We start from the raw sequence: 18,671 nt of genomic DNA, 5'->3' as shown, positions 1-18,671 counted from the left end.
TATCAAAATATGTAGTTGTTTGCAGTTGGCTGCAGCACTAGTGAAATATGGCATGCCGAGTCGCGGAAGCTGTGCTGAATGTAGTGTTGCGTAGCGTAGATACGATCTAACCGTATAATAGCCCCAATAGGATGGTTGCATTCAATAAAATTAACTTAACCAATCGCAATTACTGTCTGTTGAATTTAGAAACGCTGGATCTATGGATACCCCTAAAACCAACTCATCAAGTCAATCATTACTCAAATCGACTGAGTGAATCACTTTCTTTGAGAGAAATATTTATTATACTTCGTGCGCAACTTACCATATAGACTACTGCACGGGCAAGTGAATGTACGGCTTCTAGAAGGCACAGCAGCGGTATCGATTCTTTGCCTAATAGAAATTTATTTAGAGGACCGAATGGAGAATGTTCCATCACTAAAGTATACGGCGTCGATAAAGTCAATCCATATAATTTAAGAAATTCTATTGAGTACATTTTGCTCCAACGATTCGCAAGCTGCATGAAATCCTGGAAATCCAAATCAATTTTAAGTAGAGTTATTCGTAAAAAAATCTCAATATTTACATTGAAATCCTTATCAAACTTCAACATTTTCAAAGTAACGCTCAAATTTGTATGATCACGCAGAAGCCAATCAGCACGCATCTGTATCATTCGTCCATCCTCGCACAATCGTTGTGAATCTACAAATATGATATTTCAAAATATTCTTCAGCATGACAAACATTTCTTCTTACTTTTGTACCATCGTAGATCAATCTTCGGATCAATAATTTGAACACGGTTTCGATGTAAATCAGCCTCACTTACTTTAGTAACGAACTTGTTGCTTGTTATTTGATTTCTTGGTAAACATATCAGCAGGAGGGGGGGCTTATCTGCAAGACAAAATGCACTTTGTGAAACGATTCATAGCGTTATTTGATAGGTACTGACCATATTTTGACATAGGTATGCGGAATTTCAACGATGACTTTGTATCTATACTTTGAATTAAATCGGACAGCCTGTCAAAGGCCCGCTCACATTCTTGTATGTGCAGAATCCATTGTTGGCCATGTCGGGTTATTTTGAATGTTTCAGTCTGCGGGCTGGGAAGCCAAAAAATAGTACAACGTATGAAAATCATGTTTTTGTATCAAGAATGTTTGTTGTATTGCGCAGCAAACATAGAAACTCACAATTAAATTACGAAAATGGGGTCAATAGAAAATATTATGAATATAAGACAAGTTGAAGGTTTAAGAACTATAAAGGTAGATGAGTGAGACTTACGCTGATTGAATTTATCTGCGGTATTCCGTGGGTGTCCTAAAAACAATCCAAACGGAATATAACCACTCATATTCCTCTTGGATAGTTTTACGACACCCACGGAATACTGCAGTATGAAATCCTGTGGTGCGATTTATGACTATAGGGCCATTTCTGATTTGGCTTTCGCTTAAATTTTTGCTAAATGAAATTATTTACTCGAAAAAGGCCTAACACCCTTGTCAGCACATTACTTCACCTTGTCCAGACCATTGCTGAGCCGCCAATAGACTCTCTTTCTGATAAATTGGAACGGTCATTCCCCTTCCAAATTGAAATTTTGTTATTTTTTCTGAGGAAAAAAAATGATGCGTATTCGAAACCTACGGTTTTTATTACAGGTCGAAAATTTCCACTTTAAAGCCATGCTTTTCGAACTCTAAGTACGCGGCAAACTGACGGGGTCGAAAACGAATTGCTTCACCAGTTTGCTCAACCTTGTTACCCCATATGATTATATTGAAATCCCCTGAAGGAGTGTGAAGCCTTCCATTCGCAATTCTCTCCGACTTTATATATTAACGAGATAATGATGGGATTCATATAATACTTGAAACTAGCCACTGTTTTGCTGCTCAATGAATCGATGTTCTGCCATGTTCTTCTAGTTCGCTGGCATACACAATCATGGTCCCCCGCAAACCCACAGCCGCAATATGCATCATCAAAGCCTAAGTGGTTTTACGCCAGCAGCAGTGCTCGCAGCATAGAATACTAATGAACACTATATTATGCAAAACCTCATTGAGAGCTGAGAAACCACCAATCGCCACCATACTTAAAATGATGAAGGTATGCTTATTATAGCAGCATAGGCAACAGTGAGTGGATTAATCAGAACTGCTCTGTGAGGTGAAGCTTAAAAATACCCTCAAACCATTCTCTGGTTAGTTGTAAAAATCTACTAGAAGGGGTTTTTTGACGTCGAACTTTTTGGTTGTCCTCAGTGTATGAATGAAACGAGCAGGTTGTTTTTTAATTAGGGACAATATTAGTGTATTAAATCGCAGATATCGGTATTTGGGGAGCCAGCTGACCCCTTTCTTAATGCTTCCAATCTACTAAGAGGGATCGAAATTTGAAACTATCTTGCCTCTGATAGAAATTAACTTAATGGCTAAAATTTTCTGCTCTCGCATATATAATGAATGGGCTTAACAAAAGAGGCTTTGATATATTTGAAAGGGAGATCATCCAAAGGTCTCTTATCTTTGCTTGCGTCTCGCTGCTGTATCTGTTCATAGGCGAACAAAGCATCGGTCAGAGCTGAGAGCTGATGTTGATGGTTTTGACTTGAAAAAATACGAAGCGTGAAGAAAGGTAAAGGTAAACGGCAATCTTCTCGTCCACGATGATGCAGATGAAGAAGTGGAAGGAGTATTTCACCATGCTTTTGTGGATAAAATGGCAAGCCATCGGCTTATCAAAGAGTAAAGCCAACGGCCTTAATGATCTCCTTGTGGATTTGTTATGCCAGGATGGTCGACGAATGGGTCGCCTAAAACTACGCGGCGTAAAGCAATAGAGTTCTCGGAAAATCATGGGGTGAGTTCCAAGAAACCGACAGCGTTAATTGACGTTTTATTCCATACAAAAATGCATGTTCAATAAAGCATGAAAAGATAACCGAACTTGAGAACGTAAAAGGTAATTTGATACATAATATGACGTCTGGCAAACACAGGAAATATATATTTACCAAATCCACACAAATCCAGAATTCAAACCCGGTCACTAGATGATTTTATTCTTATTGCATTGGTGACAACGTCAATACAGACCGATGGAAATTTGTGGGACAATTTAGCGGCTGTTTATTCCCCAGAAGACCCAAAATTATAGCACCCAGTTTGGAAACGGATGGTTTAATCAACTACTGCGTTGCATACAATCTCCGGATAAATAGTTGGCGCAAACGCAAATGCACATAACGGAGCGTGGGTTTGCGCCGACAATGGATTATGATTCTGATCTGATGATCTGAGATCGTTATTGTTTAAAACTGACAATGCAAAGATTATAAGAATTTTGTCAATGAAATATTTTAAATAATCTTAGAGACTTTTAGAATAATAATTGGATGAGTTTAGATGTATCGAAAAACTTAAATAATAGTTATCATACATCTCGCCTGTTCCTTTCCAAGATTATGTAAAAATAGTTACATGCATGGAACTTCATTTAGCATTCCAATCAATTCGCATATATCTACATGACTATTCTCGCGAAGGGTGGCTAACATCGTCTGACCACTCATATTTCCTTCACAACAAAAATTTTTGAATCTGATCCTATCGAAGGTCAAGTTATGATTCCCTCGGTCGAAAGGAATAGTACTCTGCATTTTTTCGTGGGTAAGTGACCAGTGTATAAAAAAAATTGGTGACCCAGATGTTATCTGTGTATATCGATAAGAACTACTACTACCATTCTCAAAACGAATACTACTACCAAGTCAAATCCATTTACGGGGAATACATGGTCCAAATCACTGAAGCTCTCGAGGCATCCTGACAGACCACTATCAAGCCATCAAACGAATCCGAATCGCCGATACCAGCATTATCGAATCACAAGCTACCTCCCTCGAAAATAACTTCTTCGACATTGAATTCTCTCATTGCACGATAGGGACTTTTGTAAAGTCGAGGTGGCAGTGCTTCCAGTGACCAGCAGCTCGATTCTTATTTTCAGCATGGGTGAACAGCTATAGGCATTCGACTCAAGCGTAAATCCCGCCTGGGTGATAATTGAGAAATAACGAAAGCCCAAATATTTTAAAATAGTTTTTCTCAAGTTTGACCGGGACTAAGTGAACTGGTCTCAATTCTGCGATCTATTTAGGCAAATGATTCAGGGCCAGCCCATTAGCAATTGTCAAAAGCTATGGTACCTAAAAAATAATCTACTGGGCGAAGCCGAATGTCGCATACGTCACTTCATCATCCCTCAGGAAGTAGTGTTTATATCGCCATCATAATTCGCTATGAAAATTGATTTCAAACAAAATACTTACCCTTTCGTATTGATATCAATAAAGTACGTATCGTAATTTTTTTCGCATTGACGGACTATACAACTACCTTCACGGTTGCTCTTCTCACGAATTGTAGCATACGAAAATTCACCACTGAAATAAGACGTTCATATATAGTGTAATCCACTTAGTGTGTTGCCAAATATTAAGGCATCTTACCCAATCGGACCATGGCATTTCAATTCCTTCAGTTCTTGTAGTGACGGCGTTGTATAACGTGTACATAAATCTTCAGTCCATTTAACACTCAGTCTAGAAAGTATTCGATTCTATGATTAAAAGTATTGAAAATGCCACTACAAGCTTACCTATAATAACCAGCTACGTATGTAATAAAGGACTCCAAGTCCGCAATATTATTAAAATACAACTTAAAGCCATTGGGGTGTTCACTTAATTCCAAGCTAACTACATCTTCAGATTCTCTACACATCGAATAAATATTTTCAAGGCGAGTTATATGCTTCCACTGCAATTATAAAATGTTTAGATCGGAAATGTAATTGATTAGAAATTTACGATCTTTAATACATAGATGCATGTTTTATGAAATTATTAGTTCATTCCGGCTTGGTGCCATTAAATAATTGCAAACAACCAATTTACCTACCTCTTTTTTATAATTATAGTACACTCGTAGTCCTGGTTGCTCCTCATGGAATGGATTAAATTCAATAGTCACAGGACATGTTCCGCTTTCGAACTCATCTTCGGGCAAATAATCAGCTTTCCCGTGATATTCTTCGATTAAATAATTGGGTGCCAAATTTTTTACCGTTTCCAAATAGGTCCCTTTCACATAGAAAATATCATGGTCCTTCTTCTTAATATCCCGGAGCCCTTTTTGAATTATTCGTTTGGCAAAGTATAAATGATTTCGAACTAATTCCTTTGGGATGTAGCGTTTGTAGTTCTTTTCGAGGTCTTCGATTGACATACTCTTTTCGATCATGTCAATGTACATATCGACCACGCCCAAACCCAAAACATTGTCCTTGAAAGCTGGATATTTGATTTCCGGTATTTTGTCGTTGACCAAATCATATCGGACTTGATGGTAGAAATAGTCGTAGGTGGGTAAATCGAACTTCTTCAGTGTCGTCAGTTGGGGAATTTTGAACCGCATTCGAAAATCATACTTAATGCCAGACTGTAGACTGTGCGATAATGGCATCCAAGTTTGCGTACCGGTAAGACGAAGACCAAAAAGGAGCCTCGTCACTGGAGCAATGTTGAGCCTTTTGCTCATGGAAATGCATATTGATTCGCTAGTGTCGTCTGAGCGAAAAGGAACTGTATCAAATTCTTTTGTTTTGTAGTTGAAAACGTATATTGATCCTATTGACATTTTTCTTAAACTTTGTAAGTATTTTAACGAGAACGTTCAAATTGACTCTAGTAAATAAATTTAGGAGGAACTTTTAGCTCCTTAGCAGCCTTGTATGAATTTAATTCATTTCAGTTTATAATTGTGTTTATGAAGACATTTTTAATCTGAAAAGAAAAAGGAGGAAATTATTATTATTATTAAATTGGATTTCATTTGACGGATGAAAATATGACCAGTTTCGTGGTTAAAACTGTGTGTATAATCATGTGAAGTTATAAAAAGAATTTATCCTTACAACGAACCACATATACGATCCAGAAACCACAATAGTGATCCAAAGTAGTGTTCAAAATAATGTAGGGGTAACATAACTTAAAAACAAATCAGGAAACCGGAAGCTAAACGCTTCAACTGTAAAAGGTTTTATGTTTCACTAGGTGAGGAACGATGGCGTGTACATACTAGGTTGCTCAATAAGTTTTGCGTTTCGATAAGAGAGAGCGGTGGCATTAGCCTAATTTTTTTTGTTACGTTGGTACACATATGTGAAGTTTCATTTCAATCTGTCAATTCATTGTTTGTTTACAAGCCATTTATCATCGACGTGTTACAGTATTTTTTTATAATGGAAAAATCAAGCATCGTGCAGTGATTGAATTTTTATTTTTAGAAAGTTTAAAAGCAAAAGAAATTTATGAACGAATGTTGAAAGTGTATAAGGACTCCTCGCCTTCAATTAGTTTAGTAGAAAGATGGGTTGCTGAATTTAAACGTGTTCGTACAAGCCTTGAAGACGTTCCACGTCAAACACGTCCAAAAACAGCAACAACACCAGAAAATCGTAGAAAAAATAATGGATATCGTATTGGAAAATCGTCGATTGACTGAAAGAAATTTAATAGAAGCCCTAGGCATCTCATTGGGCAGCGTAAGCAATATTTTGACTAAAGTATTGGGTTTCAGAAAGCTGTGTGCACAATGGGTGCCGCATTCGCTAATGGAACAAAAACACATTCGAATGCGATTTTCCCAACAATATTTAGAGCATTTTCGAAAGGATAAAGTGGATTTTGTGGAGTGATTCATGACTATGGATGAGACTTGGGTCTATCACCATAATCTTGAATTAAAACAGGAGGCAAAGAGTACCGTGAACCTGGTTCTTCGGCTCCGAAACGACTTCGTGTCCACAAATCGGTTAAGAAGGTGCACTGTATTGTTAATAGTCAATCTCGTACGCTTTACACTAGGCAGGCAACATTGTTAGCAAAGGTAAAGTTCACCTACGACAAATACAAACAAGTCGAAATACCAGAAGTTGGACACTTCGGATATAAAGGTTTTGTGTTCATCTTGTGCGCGTTTTTCCATTTTCCAAACTCGAACTGCGCCGTTTATATTAGTTCACTTTATATGATGATGACGTCATACACGACTTAGAGTGCAATAAATATACAACATTTTTCTCTTCTATAATCTTTTTAGTAATAATTGAATTTCGTTCAAACTTTTCCAAATTGTGTATTATATTGTTACTTATAACGGTGGCAAATTTTGTTTCTAAGATGAACTTAAGGCGGATTTTCGGTATAAACGTCTAAAATATAGTAATATGCTATTATTAACTTTATATCGGAATGGAATGCATTTTGAGGCCCAGATTCCGTGCAGATGCACCATTGTGAATTTTTTCACATTCTTCAGTTGCATAGGTTCTGAGAGCGAGAATTCTTACACTCATTCCCTAGGTTTCACCCAGTATCAGAAATAAGATCAGTTTAGAAAAGTACTAATCGAACCCTTCCGTTTGATATCCCACATGGTCATTTTCAATGAAAAAAAAATTACACCCCCTTTCGTATGTACATATGTTTTACACTAAACCTCAAAAAGAAGGAAAGTGTGCTTTAATATACGATTTAGCCATCGTCAGGACCGGTTCATCTGAATTCCATAGAACTTTTCCAATACGATGCTTGACACATTCCAGGTTCGTAATGGGAAATATGACTTGTGCTCGATTGATTCGTAAAAATTAACAGAAATATTGTAATCAAATACGTTCATTTCAAACCCCTAAGAATTATATTTATTCAACCAACAGATAGAGAAGGTGTTAATATGTCGAAAAGCATAGAGTTGGATACCACCATTAACAGAAAAAGGGGTATGCAAATTAATTGGAATGTTCAACGCCTTGGTCGCTTATGCAAATGGAAAGTGTGCTATGATTGAGAACCTTTGTTTTTCTGACATTTATCTTCAGTCCGACTCTGTACGTCCCTTTTTTAAAATCCAGGGCAATTTAGACAAAAAATAACTTTACGGAAAGATGTTATGGCCCATTGAACCCTTGGAGTACATGCAAGAATTTTGCGCCGTTATTTGTCGCTTGGATAATAGCTTTTATAATAGTTTTCTCAGAGTGCTTCTCCTGTAAAGAGCACTGCAGATCCCCTTCTTTGTTGACGCTATGGAGAGCTTTCTCGAAGTCGACGAAAGCAGCAGCATTTCGACAATGATACACAGGCTGTTATTATTTTAGATAATATTTTAGCGACGAAAGGGAACATGCAAGATTAATATATCGAGAATTTTGACGTAATTGAAGGTGCGTGATTCTCTATGGATTCCGGCAATTTAAACATGAACGATAACTCGCAATTCAAGCTTGATGTCCAAGATTGAATATCACAGATAAAAACTATGAAAGAAGAAGAGGTTATATTGCAAACAATGTGAAATAAAATATAAACACTTTATAGATATCCTTAAGCTTTTCATCGTAAATGCTTTCCTTCCATGCGCATCAAATCATTTTAAGGTTTTGCGTAAAACAAAATCTTAATCGATTCATTTTCTGTCACACTCGGATTGTTTGGAAACGGATGAAGCCTTGGTCAAAATAGGTGATTTCCGAAACTATTTTCATACAAGGAAGTTTAAGGGGTAGCTCCCCATACATTCTTCTCTTAGAACACGGTTATGTAAGTTATCAAATGAAAGGTTTTAATGAGTACTTTTAGTACTCGTAACTGATCTTATTTGTGATATCGGGTCCAATTTCCAAATGGACCCTATGCCCAAAAAGTTTTCTATTTAAATGAGCCATGCATGGTCGATTACCGATTATTTTTTTTTAAGTTGATGTCAGTATCGTTGCTTAATAAAAATTATGCGATATGGAGAGCGGTAGTGTTGCTACCCCCATACATATTTCTAACGTTTGCCGGCCGCGCGAGAAACATTGTCGCTTAGGTGCACTTCTTGTTACCGCCGCTTAAATTGGACGAAAGGATGACTTTTCGTGTTGCGAAGAAACAGGCGATGTTTTTGATTGGCCTGGAGCCGGTCGGGTGTGCTCTGCTCGTATGGAAAAGGTGACTGATGCGATACGATTGTGAGTTCATCGGAACCCTTGCCAAAAGCAAAAATTCATAGCGCCTGACATGAAATTAGCGCTACGAACCGTTTCTCACTTTCTGATCACCTCCTTACTCCGCGATTGAAACGTCTCAGAGTCGAAAGATCGTAAAAGCTATGGCGCGCCTACCGCAAAGTTTGTTAAAAAAAATAATGTTCGCAAACAAAAAAAAAATATAATTGAACAGAAATACAACGGAACGATTGGGTATACGCTTGGTCATCATATGACGCTAAAGACAGCTTCAACGAGGCCACCATCACACGACCGTGAAATTTTGGTAGAGAGTTTCCTCATGCAGTCAAAACCACCGCTAAAATTTACGGAGAAACTATTCTCGAACCAGTAGCCAAGAAAATATTTTCGCCACTCAATGATACTCTCTTCGTTGGTGAACATCTTCCCACAATGTCCCAGCATTTATCCGTTCTGAAAATTGGACGTCGAGAAGCTCCGACCTGAAATCGCTGGACGGGATATTTTGGAGCGAAATGTATGCCAAATGCGCCATCCAAATCTCGAGTCGCTTAAACGAAGCAAAATACAAAAGTTAGAGACTGTCCAGAGGACAGACGACATGTATCGTTAACTGGTCCGAGCGTTTAGGGCTCGATATCGATAATAAAAGCAATCAATTTGAATGACTTATAATTCATTAGAAACTTTCGAAAAAAAAATGCATTCGGCGTTCTTAATAAGTTATGACGTTTCAAAATATTGACAGTATTTATAGCTAGACATCATTAGTATTTGATGGCATCTGTTCACATCGGTCAACGTTTTACTTTTTGTCGCACTCTAATATGGGTAATTTTGTTGAGCAAAGAGTTTGCCTCAAATTTTGTGTTACTAACGAAATATCATGTGCTGATGATAAACACAAACGATTATCAAATTGATTAATTGAAAATATATCATAAATCAAGAAGTTGAGATATCGATCGTCAATAAGGAAAACCCCCTTGAGAACTATCCCTGAAAAGGTTTGGGATATGAGAGAAAGTAAAGATAAGAAATAGTATTTAATTCATTTGCTAGTGAATTAAAAGCAGAATTGTAAAATGCAGATGTAAATTTTCAACTATTCTTAAAAAATCAACCATTCTATTTAATAAAGGCGTTAAGTCTATAAACGATGATCATCATCACCAATGACGCAACAACCGGAATCCGGTCTAGGCTTGCCTTAATAAAGAACTCCAGACACCCCGGTTTTGCGCCGATATTCGATATCCCTAAAAGCTGTCTGGCGTCATAACCTACGCCATCGCTCCATCTCAGGCAGGTTCTGACTCTTCTTTTTCTACCATAGGTAGATATGCCCTTATAAACTTTTTTGGCTGGATCATCCTCATCCATACGGATTAAGTGACCCACCTACCTGTTGAGTCGGATTTTATCATTTTATCCCCAACCAGCCGGTCGTGATATCGCTCATAGCTCGTAGCTGCTATCGGTTGTGATTTTCGACCTTAGATAGGAGAAATTTCCAACGGTATCAAAGTTGTTGTCTCCTATCTGTATTGTTTTCGTTTGAGCAGTCAAATTCGATGTTGCTCGGTTTCTGGTTTTTGGCGCTGACGTTGCCACCATGTACTTTGTCTTGTTTTCATTAATGTACAGCCCGAGATCTCGCGCCACCTGCTCGATCTGAATGAAGGTAGGCTGGTAATCTCGGGTTCCCATATTGTCAAAATCGTCAGCGTAGGCCGGTAGTTGGGTGGACTTGAAGAGGATGGTGTCTCTCGCATTTGCATCTGCATCGCGAATCACTTTTTCCAGGGTCAGGTTGAAGAGGACGCGTGGTAGGACATCCCCTTGTCTTAAGGCCGTTGTTAATGTTGTATCATATCATATAAAATCTAAGTTTTGAAATAAAAGTATTTCTTGTATTTTAGAAAATTTTGGTTTGGTAGTTTCTGAGAATCGCCCCCTTAAAGAAGTGATCACTTTCAACCCCCCGCGCTCCCCACCCTTCCAACGAATGACAAAACTAAGATCGGCTTTGAAAAGTACTAATCGAAACCTTTAATTTGATACCCCGCATGACTATATTTGATGAAAAAAAATTTTACACAGCCCTTATGCATGTATGGGGACCCCCCATACCCGACCCCGACGCGAAAGGATGTAATTCACTGTATGCGTGTGAGCATTCACAGTTCCCACCTTTCTACCAAATTTGGAGTCAATCGCTATAACCGTCTCCGAGAAAAATGCGTACAGACAGACAGACGAAGAACGCCGAAAGGGAGAGATCTCTAAATAGATGACAAGAGCGTTGGGAACGCTCGGGAAAGGGTCGGTGGAGACACAGGCTCATCCCTGCCATCAAGGAGTGGTTGGAGAGACGGCATGGTGAGATTAACTATAACATTACTCAGTTTCTCACGGGGCATGGAGGATATCGCCAGTACCTGTTCAGGTTTAAACTAGATACCTCACCCGATTGTCCAAACTGCGATGGAGTCCCCGAGGACCCAGAGCATGTATTCTTCCACTGCCCAAGGTTTCAGGAGGAAAGGAAGAACCTAGAGGTGCTCGTACCGGAGAATCTGGTGCAAAAAAAAAAAAAACACAAAACATTAAACAAGTCGGGAAACCGGAAGCTGGACGCTTCAGGTACGAAAGGTTTTGTGTATTTCTTAGTACGTAGTACGTAATATATCCATATATTATGTGAGAGCATCCACTTTCGGGTGATATTGACATTCATAGTCTTCAATTTTCAAAGAAGCAACAAATTTGAGGTATTATAACTTTGTTAGTAATAATGCAATTTTCACCAAACTTGGTAAGATCATGCTCTATATTATAGCCTATATCACTGCAAAATTTCATGGTACTAGGATGAACTTAAGGAGGGTTTCTAACCAATTACAAAAAATTGTAGTAATATACTATTATTAACTTTATTTAAACAGATATCGGCATGGAAGGTATTTCGGAGCCCAGGCACCATATAGTGGCAGCCTCCTGATTTTTTTCAGATTTTTCGGTTTAGTAGTTTCTGAGAATGGCCCCCTTAAAGAAGTGATCACTTTCAACCCCCCGCACTCTCCACCCTTCCAATGAATGTCAAAACTAAGATAAGGCTTTGAAAAGTACTAATCGAGACCTTTAATTTGATATCCCACATGACTATATTTGATGAAAAAAAATTTTACACGCCCCTTTTGCATGTATGGGGACCCCCCTTAAATTCGACGTAAAAGGATGTAATTCACTGTATGCGTGAGCGTTCACAGTTCCCACCTTTCTACCAAATTTGGTGTCAATCGCTATAACCGTCTCCGAGAAAAATGCGTGTGACGGACAGACAGACAGACAGACAGACGGTAAACCGATTTTAATAAGGTTTTGTGTTTACACAAAACCTTAAAAAGATGACTCGGCGGCCCGAAAGAGAAGAAACCAAAGTCGGGGCGACTGAAAAAAGTTAGTTTTTAATGTGAGTCTAAATTTAATTTGATTCGACCAAACGGTTCACCGGTAGTTCGCAGAAAGCGCTTCAGTGAGGAATGCACGACATGAACCGTACGAAATTCTTTGTTATGGTCTGGGGATGCATAAGAGGGCATGGTAATGTAAAAACTGTGATGCTGCAAGATCACCTAAACGCGTCCAAATGAAAGGATACTGCGGGATGCTTTGCAGTCTCGACTGAAAAGATCGATAATATCATTTTTCCAGTCAACTGCAACACATTTCGTCAAATCTCTAAATATTAATAATTATTTCAAATATTTTTTTCATTTATTAAAAATAACTCAATATTTTTCAATTTGGGGGTAGAATCATTAACCTGGTCAGCAAATAGCAAAAACCTCAATCGTCCGTCTATGGAGTTTAATTTCTAAATGGTTTTCTAAGCGAAAGAATGCCTTAATAGCATATCAAAGGCTATCCTTTGATCTCAGTATGTTTAAACTTAGTTACGAGGAAGAAGAATTTGTTCATACTTTAATAACAATTGCAGAAACTCTTTTGTTTCCAGCGATAATACTAATTCGTGCGAGAAAGGGCAAGGGAAGGTTTGTAAGGTTGGCCTGTATAGCAGTTCGCAGGAGCGAACCCACTTCTGTAGTTAGAGGATTTGAATAACAAAATATTTTTTAAATGCATATATATATATATGAAGATTTTCCCTACTTTTTGGCATATGATTTAAAAGTAGTAGTCGATGTGACTTTTGCCAAACGTTTCACCCGGCGAAGCAAATCTTACATAGAGAAATATATTTTTATAAAGGCATTTACACAATAGAAAAGCATGGCAGCTAAACTGAATGGCGAGTGGTCTAAAGCGTACAAATGTGTACCACAGGACAACATAATTTCACATCGATACGCAAAATCGAAACCGTTCATCCCATCATATGAACAAGGAGTTCGTGAAGAATCAATTTGAACTTCGAAGTAATTATCAATTTTAATTCTTTTTAGAATTGTTCAGCGAATATGAACCTTTTACTTGGATGGGAATATGCAAGGATATGGGAAAAAGAGCATGCATCATATCTTGAAGCCCGAAAACAGTCTGAGAAAGCTAGACTTCCCAAACGTGATTCCTCTAAACTTAAATTGAGAAAACAGAAGAAAAGGTAATAATCCATGGCTTTCGGGAATTGGAAGTATTTGAAAATGTTTTCAGGGTCAGTGGCCCTCTCGGTAAGCAGGTGAGAACAGCAAAATCAAAGCCTGGACGTAAACCAGCAAGTGACGGTGGAAGATTGGCGGCTGGTGGTGGAAACTATGGTGCTAGTAAGAAAGATGAAGATGCTTTAAACTTCGCTTATGGGGATATTTGTACTGGAAATGTTGCTCCCCCAGCTGAAGATTCAGTTGGTGAAATTGACACGGGTGCCTTGGAATGCGAAGATAATGCCCAACAGGCTGAATTGAAGCTTGTGAAAAATGAAATGAAACAGGATTTACCTAAAACCTATATTGATCCTCAGCAATACTTAGGCGGCATACCAATTGAGCAGAATGACTTACAGCAGCTTTGTGAGGCAACTTCACTAGAATAGGCTATGTAATCTAAATTATTTAGCTAATAGATGTCGTGTTTAACAAAAATAATCTCATTTCACCACCCAAAGCTACAGTCGTGGTTGCAATTATACGATAATTTACGCTTTATTGGCATAGTGACCTTTAACTCAAAACCTAAATTTTGGAATATACTGTGATGTCCTTAATATTGAATTCGTACAAAATCTGGCATTTTTCACCAAGAAATAAATAGTCATTACTCCGCATTCTGTAGAGTATTTAGTGAATGAAAAGATACGATAATATTGTTTTGTGATGTGTTTAAAAGCAATTAATTTAAACAAAAAAAATGGAAAAAGACTTCGGCCCTAGGAAACATGTTGGACATTTTATAATGGTTCAAATAAGATCAGATTTCTTTTTGGCTTCAATCTATCAAGCCATCGTTGTTTCGGTCAGTCTTTCGACTTCCATGTTCAAATCAATTTTGGCAAGTGAATTGTCATCAGCGCGAATTTCTTTCCCATAGGATGGACGACACTGCGGTAGAGTATTAATTTGAGTCATTCGTTATTGTGCCGATCACAATCAACGCCAGTTGTGAAATACCACTTCATCCAAGTTTGCTTCGATGCGCACCGTTGTCTGATAGCATTAATCCGAGATAGTGACGGTCGAAACCCCAACGATATTTCATTATTTTAATGGAATCTTAAAATACTAATTTTCTTACTTATTTGATATTAATTTATTTATGCTTTTTATGACCAAAGTAGACTCCTAAAAAAAGATGCCACTCGGGGAAGCACACAGCCTTCTTGTTGTCTGATTTAAAAAAAAAAATCAATTCCTTTCTATTCTGTAGCCTTTTTGCAATACGTGAAATGTCGAATATGCAAATATTTTTTAAAAATATAATGGCGGATTGGTGTTTTTTTTTCGAAATCATTGTTTTTTTATACTAAACGATGAAAAACATTTATTATTATAACTTTGAATATTCTTAAAGTTCCACTTATCAGATTCAAATTTCAGATAAATCGAGTAGTCTCTTGTGAGTGCTTTGAAAATATAGTTTCGAGTAAAATGCGTTTAAAACTGTGACAATATATTTTCCACAACAACATTTACTGACGAGATGCTCCAGATGTTTTCTCGTATACTTTGTCAAATCCTTATTTTCTAATAATATATCGTGGGTATTATATAGAAGGGACACCTGAAGCAACTGCTGTCGGCTAATTGGCCATATCCACACCCACTGCGTCGTACTCCACTCCTTTCGCTAAAACTTTAGAAATATGTTAAATTTCAACATGAGTTTTTGATAATACATTTTCAGTATGGTATCCATATTTTAAAAATATTTAAAGAAAAAAACAAATCGGGAAACCGGAAGTTGAACGCTTCAGGTAAAAAAGATTTTATGTATTGCTCACATAAACACGTTTGAGTGGCCGTTCGTCCCATTCGTACCTAATGTCTATGCAATTAGTTTGTCGGACCATTCACTTTAATACGGTACTGACTTTCAAAGTCTTAAAATCCACAAAATTTGCACACAAGTTACAACTTTGACCTATTATAACTTTGTTAGTGATAGTGCGATTTCCACCAAAGTTGGCAGTATCATGCTATATAATATAGCCTATATTACTGATTCTATGATAAACTTAAGTGGAGGCTCCCAGTCAATTTAAAAAAAAAATATATTTATAGTAAATAATATATAATATAGTAATATACTATTACCTTGATTTAAACAGGCATCGGCATCGAGGGTATTTTGAGGCTTGGATACCCATGTGTATGGAACACCATATTTTTTTCACATAGTTTGTATCAATCAACCGTTTCTGAAATCTAAGGTGTGACAGACAGAGGGCTGTAAACAGATTTTAACTATTTTTTTAGACTATCACATTGTACTACAAATCCATTTTTTGGCAGGTCGCTGCCACTGATAGTTATAGTACTTATTTTATTATCGTCAAAAATGTTTTTATTCAGATTCAGTCGGAGACTGTGTTGTGTGAAGTGATCATTTCAACTTTGTTAGGAGACGCTAGGAAAACATCATCGGTGGACGCTCGATGTCTCGTGGTAATGTCCTTGACAATAACTAAGAGGAGTTGCGAGTAGGTGATGATTACCGGCAGAGGCATGAAACAGTTTTGATGTATATATTTAAAGCGCTTGAATTTTACCTTAGGTGACAAGTATCGCCAAGAATTTTGAAGGATACACTATACTGCACGAATCAGAAGAAGCAATTCAGATACTAGCAATTTATAATCAAAAAATTGATAATAACCAGTATTGCAACATTTTTAATGTAAACTAACGAATCTTCTAGAGTCAAAATCCATGGTTCTCTTGCGAATGAGAAATTTCACATTCGACACCTTCCATTCAATTTATGTAGTTTAACATCCAAGTAAAAACTAAATTAACCAGGGGTTCTCCATTCAAAATGCAATGTAGAGGGGGGACATCAACTAACATCTGTTGAATAGAATAGATAAAAATTTTGAATATTTAGAATATTTCTTGCTTCATCCGAATCATAGGAGGAATGACGTACGTGACGTTGAATAACGACCTGCACTCGTTGCTTCACTTCTTAGAATATGGTTAAGATTCCGTTCGAAAAAATGTTTATAATTGACCGAATAATGGGATATAATTTCACTTGAACATGAAAAATTGAAATGAACCCAAAGTCATTTGTATAAAATTGCTTACGTTCAGTTTGGAGGTCTATGTACGCTAGGAATTAGCAAATATAATTTTCTGCCGAAACTTGAATTCTATACGTCTGATAATTGAAATTGCAAAGCAACACACGATCCAGGGTTTTGTAATTTGACTTTGAATTGATTTGAGCTGAGGGCGCAATATTTCCATTTCAGCGTCTGAATTTGAAATCAGTACGTTTTCAAAAGCAAAGCAATTTAATGGGAAAGGGGAAGAAACATTTGTGCAAAAGATAAGGGCGTTCTCGTTGTATTGTTGTACGCTCCACTCTCAGGTAGGAGCTTACTGATATATACAGACATGGCGTTGTTTATGAGAAGTATGTTGCAACATATGTTCGGTTCGTACATGACAATACTACATTGAATACGCTGTGCAGAAATATAATTGACATCGCAAATACCATACGTAGTTGGTGTCACATTACCTTTGTCGTTTGCCTAAGCATTGAGAGTCGTTTCCACATTATTTTACTGAAGTTGTTACTTTCTTGGCAGAAGTGCTTGTGAGCTTTTAAATCTCGTAGATAGAAGCGCAAAATTTGATCTGTAGATTAAATTGGGATGCACCACCAACATCGCCACTTTTTCCATTAGTCCCATACAAAAGCCAGCAGATATAGGACTGTCTTTATGCTGTACCCTTATATGTCTACTACATCATGATGAACTGAACTGTTAGCATTTTACAGAAATACTATTATATATATATATATTTATTTCTTTAGCCAGAATGTCGACAGGGATTATGTCTGCCATCACCAATACTGCCTCATCTGATATGATTCTAAAGGTACTGCAAACCCTCAAAGCCATCAGCCAGTAAGCCTAGTTCATCTGCTTCCGTCTCTGAGAGTTTGCAAGTTCTTCTGCCTATACAAGTGACGAGTAAAACAGAATGGACCGTACCACGGCTAGAAGCAAACTGCGACAGTGCTTCGGTCACCAATATTCGGTAACATTTTTGCAAGAGCCGCGGTGGCACTAGCTGCCTTTTGGCATGCATATTCTAGGTGTTTCCTAAAGCTCAATTTGGTGTCAACTGTTATCCCCAGGTATTTGATAGACGGCTTTGCTAGGCGACCGTATATCCACCGAATTCCACTTTCACAGTGTTATTTTTTCTGCGGTTCGTTATTAAGACCGCTTCCATTTTCGCGTACGCAAAGGTCAGCCCGGCTCTTTTTAGCCAGGACTTTACCGCTCTTACTGTTTCCGTTGTGTAGACCTCTACATCTTCTGGGTGTTTTGCTGTAATAACCATAGCTAGATCATCAGGAAAGCCGACAATGGTAGTTCCCTCTGGGACGGAAAGAGCAACCGCATTCCATAACAGGGGACTCAGTACCGATCCCTGTGATACCCCGGCTGTGGCAATGTACTATTTGGGACCCTCATCCATCCCGTACCAGAGAGTCCTCTCTGGGAGAAGGTATTCCACCAAATTCGCCAAATACCCGGAGACACCTATGTCAGCCAACGCTCCTTTATTATGTTCCAGTTGGCCGAGTTGAACGAGTTTTTGACATCCAGCGTGTCAGAGATCAGGGCACATTTTGCCTAGTTTATCACCATGCTAATTGCGTCCGGGTAGAGCGAGCACGCTGGAAACTAAACTGATGTTGCGACAAACCATTGCTGGCTTCGACGATGGGTAGGAGTCTTTTGTAGATGACTCTCTCCATCATCTTCCCCATTGTATCCAGCAGGCAGATAGGACGATACCATGCTGGGTTTCTAGGTGGCTTGCCAGGTTTCGGAAGCAACACCAACTTTTGCTTTTTCCACTGGAGAGGGAACACT

At 38.0% G+C, this 18,671-nt stretch overlaps 2 protein-coding genes and 1 pseudogene across 3 annotated transcripts in view; 2 read left to right on the top strand and 1 right to left on the bottom strand.

The window, feature by feature from the left end:
• LOC119651484 (tyrosine-protein kinase hopscotch) overlaps positions 1 to 18,671 on the bottom strand; it is a 55,521-nt gene that overhangs the window by 13,596 nt on the left and 23,254 nt on the right. For both annotated transcript variants that reach the window (XM_038055101.1, XM_038055109.1), the window contains exons 2-9: positions 4,972 to 5,855; positions 4,670 to 4,830; positions 4,521 to 4,613; positions 4,341 to 4,454; positions 947 to 1,101; positions 748 to 888; positions 575 to 693; positions 308 to 517 (exon numbers count right to left, since the gene is read on the bottom strand). In XM_038055101.1, the coding sequence (XP_037911029.1) occupies positions 308 to 517; positions 575 to 693; positions 748 to 888; positions 947 to 1,101; positions 4,341 to 4,454; positions 4,521 to 4,613; positions 4,670 to 4,830; positions 4,972 to 5,709 (1,731 nt within the window). In that variant the 5' untranslated portion in view covers positions 5,710 to 5,855. The remainder of the gene's footprint in view (positions 1 to 307; positions 518 to 574; positions 694 to 747; positions 889 to 946; positions 1,102 to 4,340; positions 4,455 to 4,520; positions 4,614 to 4,669; positions 4,831 to 4,971; positions 5,856 to 18,671) is intronic.
• LOC119661657 lies at positions 6,139 to 7,186 on the top strand (annotated as a pseudogene).
• LOC119651500 lies at positions 13,288 to 14,378 on the top strand. Its single transcript, XM_038055122.1, has 3 exons — positions 13,288 to 13,504; positions 13,561 to 13,718; positions 13,769 to 14,378. Exons 1-3 carry the CDS (start codon positions 13,388 to 13,390, stop codon positions 14,145 to 14,147), a joined length of 654 nt encoding a protein of 217 aa, XP_037911050.1. The 5' UTR covers positions 13,288 to 13,387; the 3' UTR covers positions 14,148 to 14,378.

The sequence above is a fragment of the Hermetia illucens genome, chromosome 1, assembly GCF_905115235.1.
Source record: "Hermetia illucens chromosome 1, iHerIll2.2.curated.20191125, whole genome shotgun sequence".
Lineage (NCBI taxonomy): Eukaryota > Metazoa > Arthropoda > Insecta > Diptera > Stratiomyidae > Hermetia > Hermetia illucens.
This window is presented reverse-complemented; position numbering and strand designations above follow the sequence as displayed.

Excerpts from the sequence above, each read along its gene's own strand:
- LOC119651500 (XM_038055122.1), top strand. The coding sequence starts at position 13,388 with ATGGCAGCTAAACTGAATGGCGAGTGGTCTAAAGCGTACAAATGTGTA. Across the intron at positions 13,505-13,560 it reads TCCCATCATATGAACAAGGA|AATTGTTCAGCGAATATGAA; the intron begins GTTCGTGAAGAA and ends AATTCTTTTTAG. Across the intron at positions 13,719-13,768 it reads TTGAGAAAACAGAAGAAAAG|GGTCAGTGGCCCTCTCGGTA; the intron begins GTAATAATCCAT and ends AAATGTTTTCAG.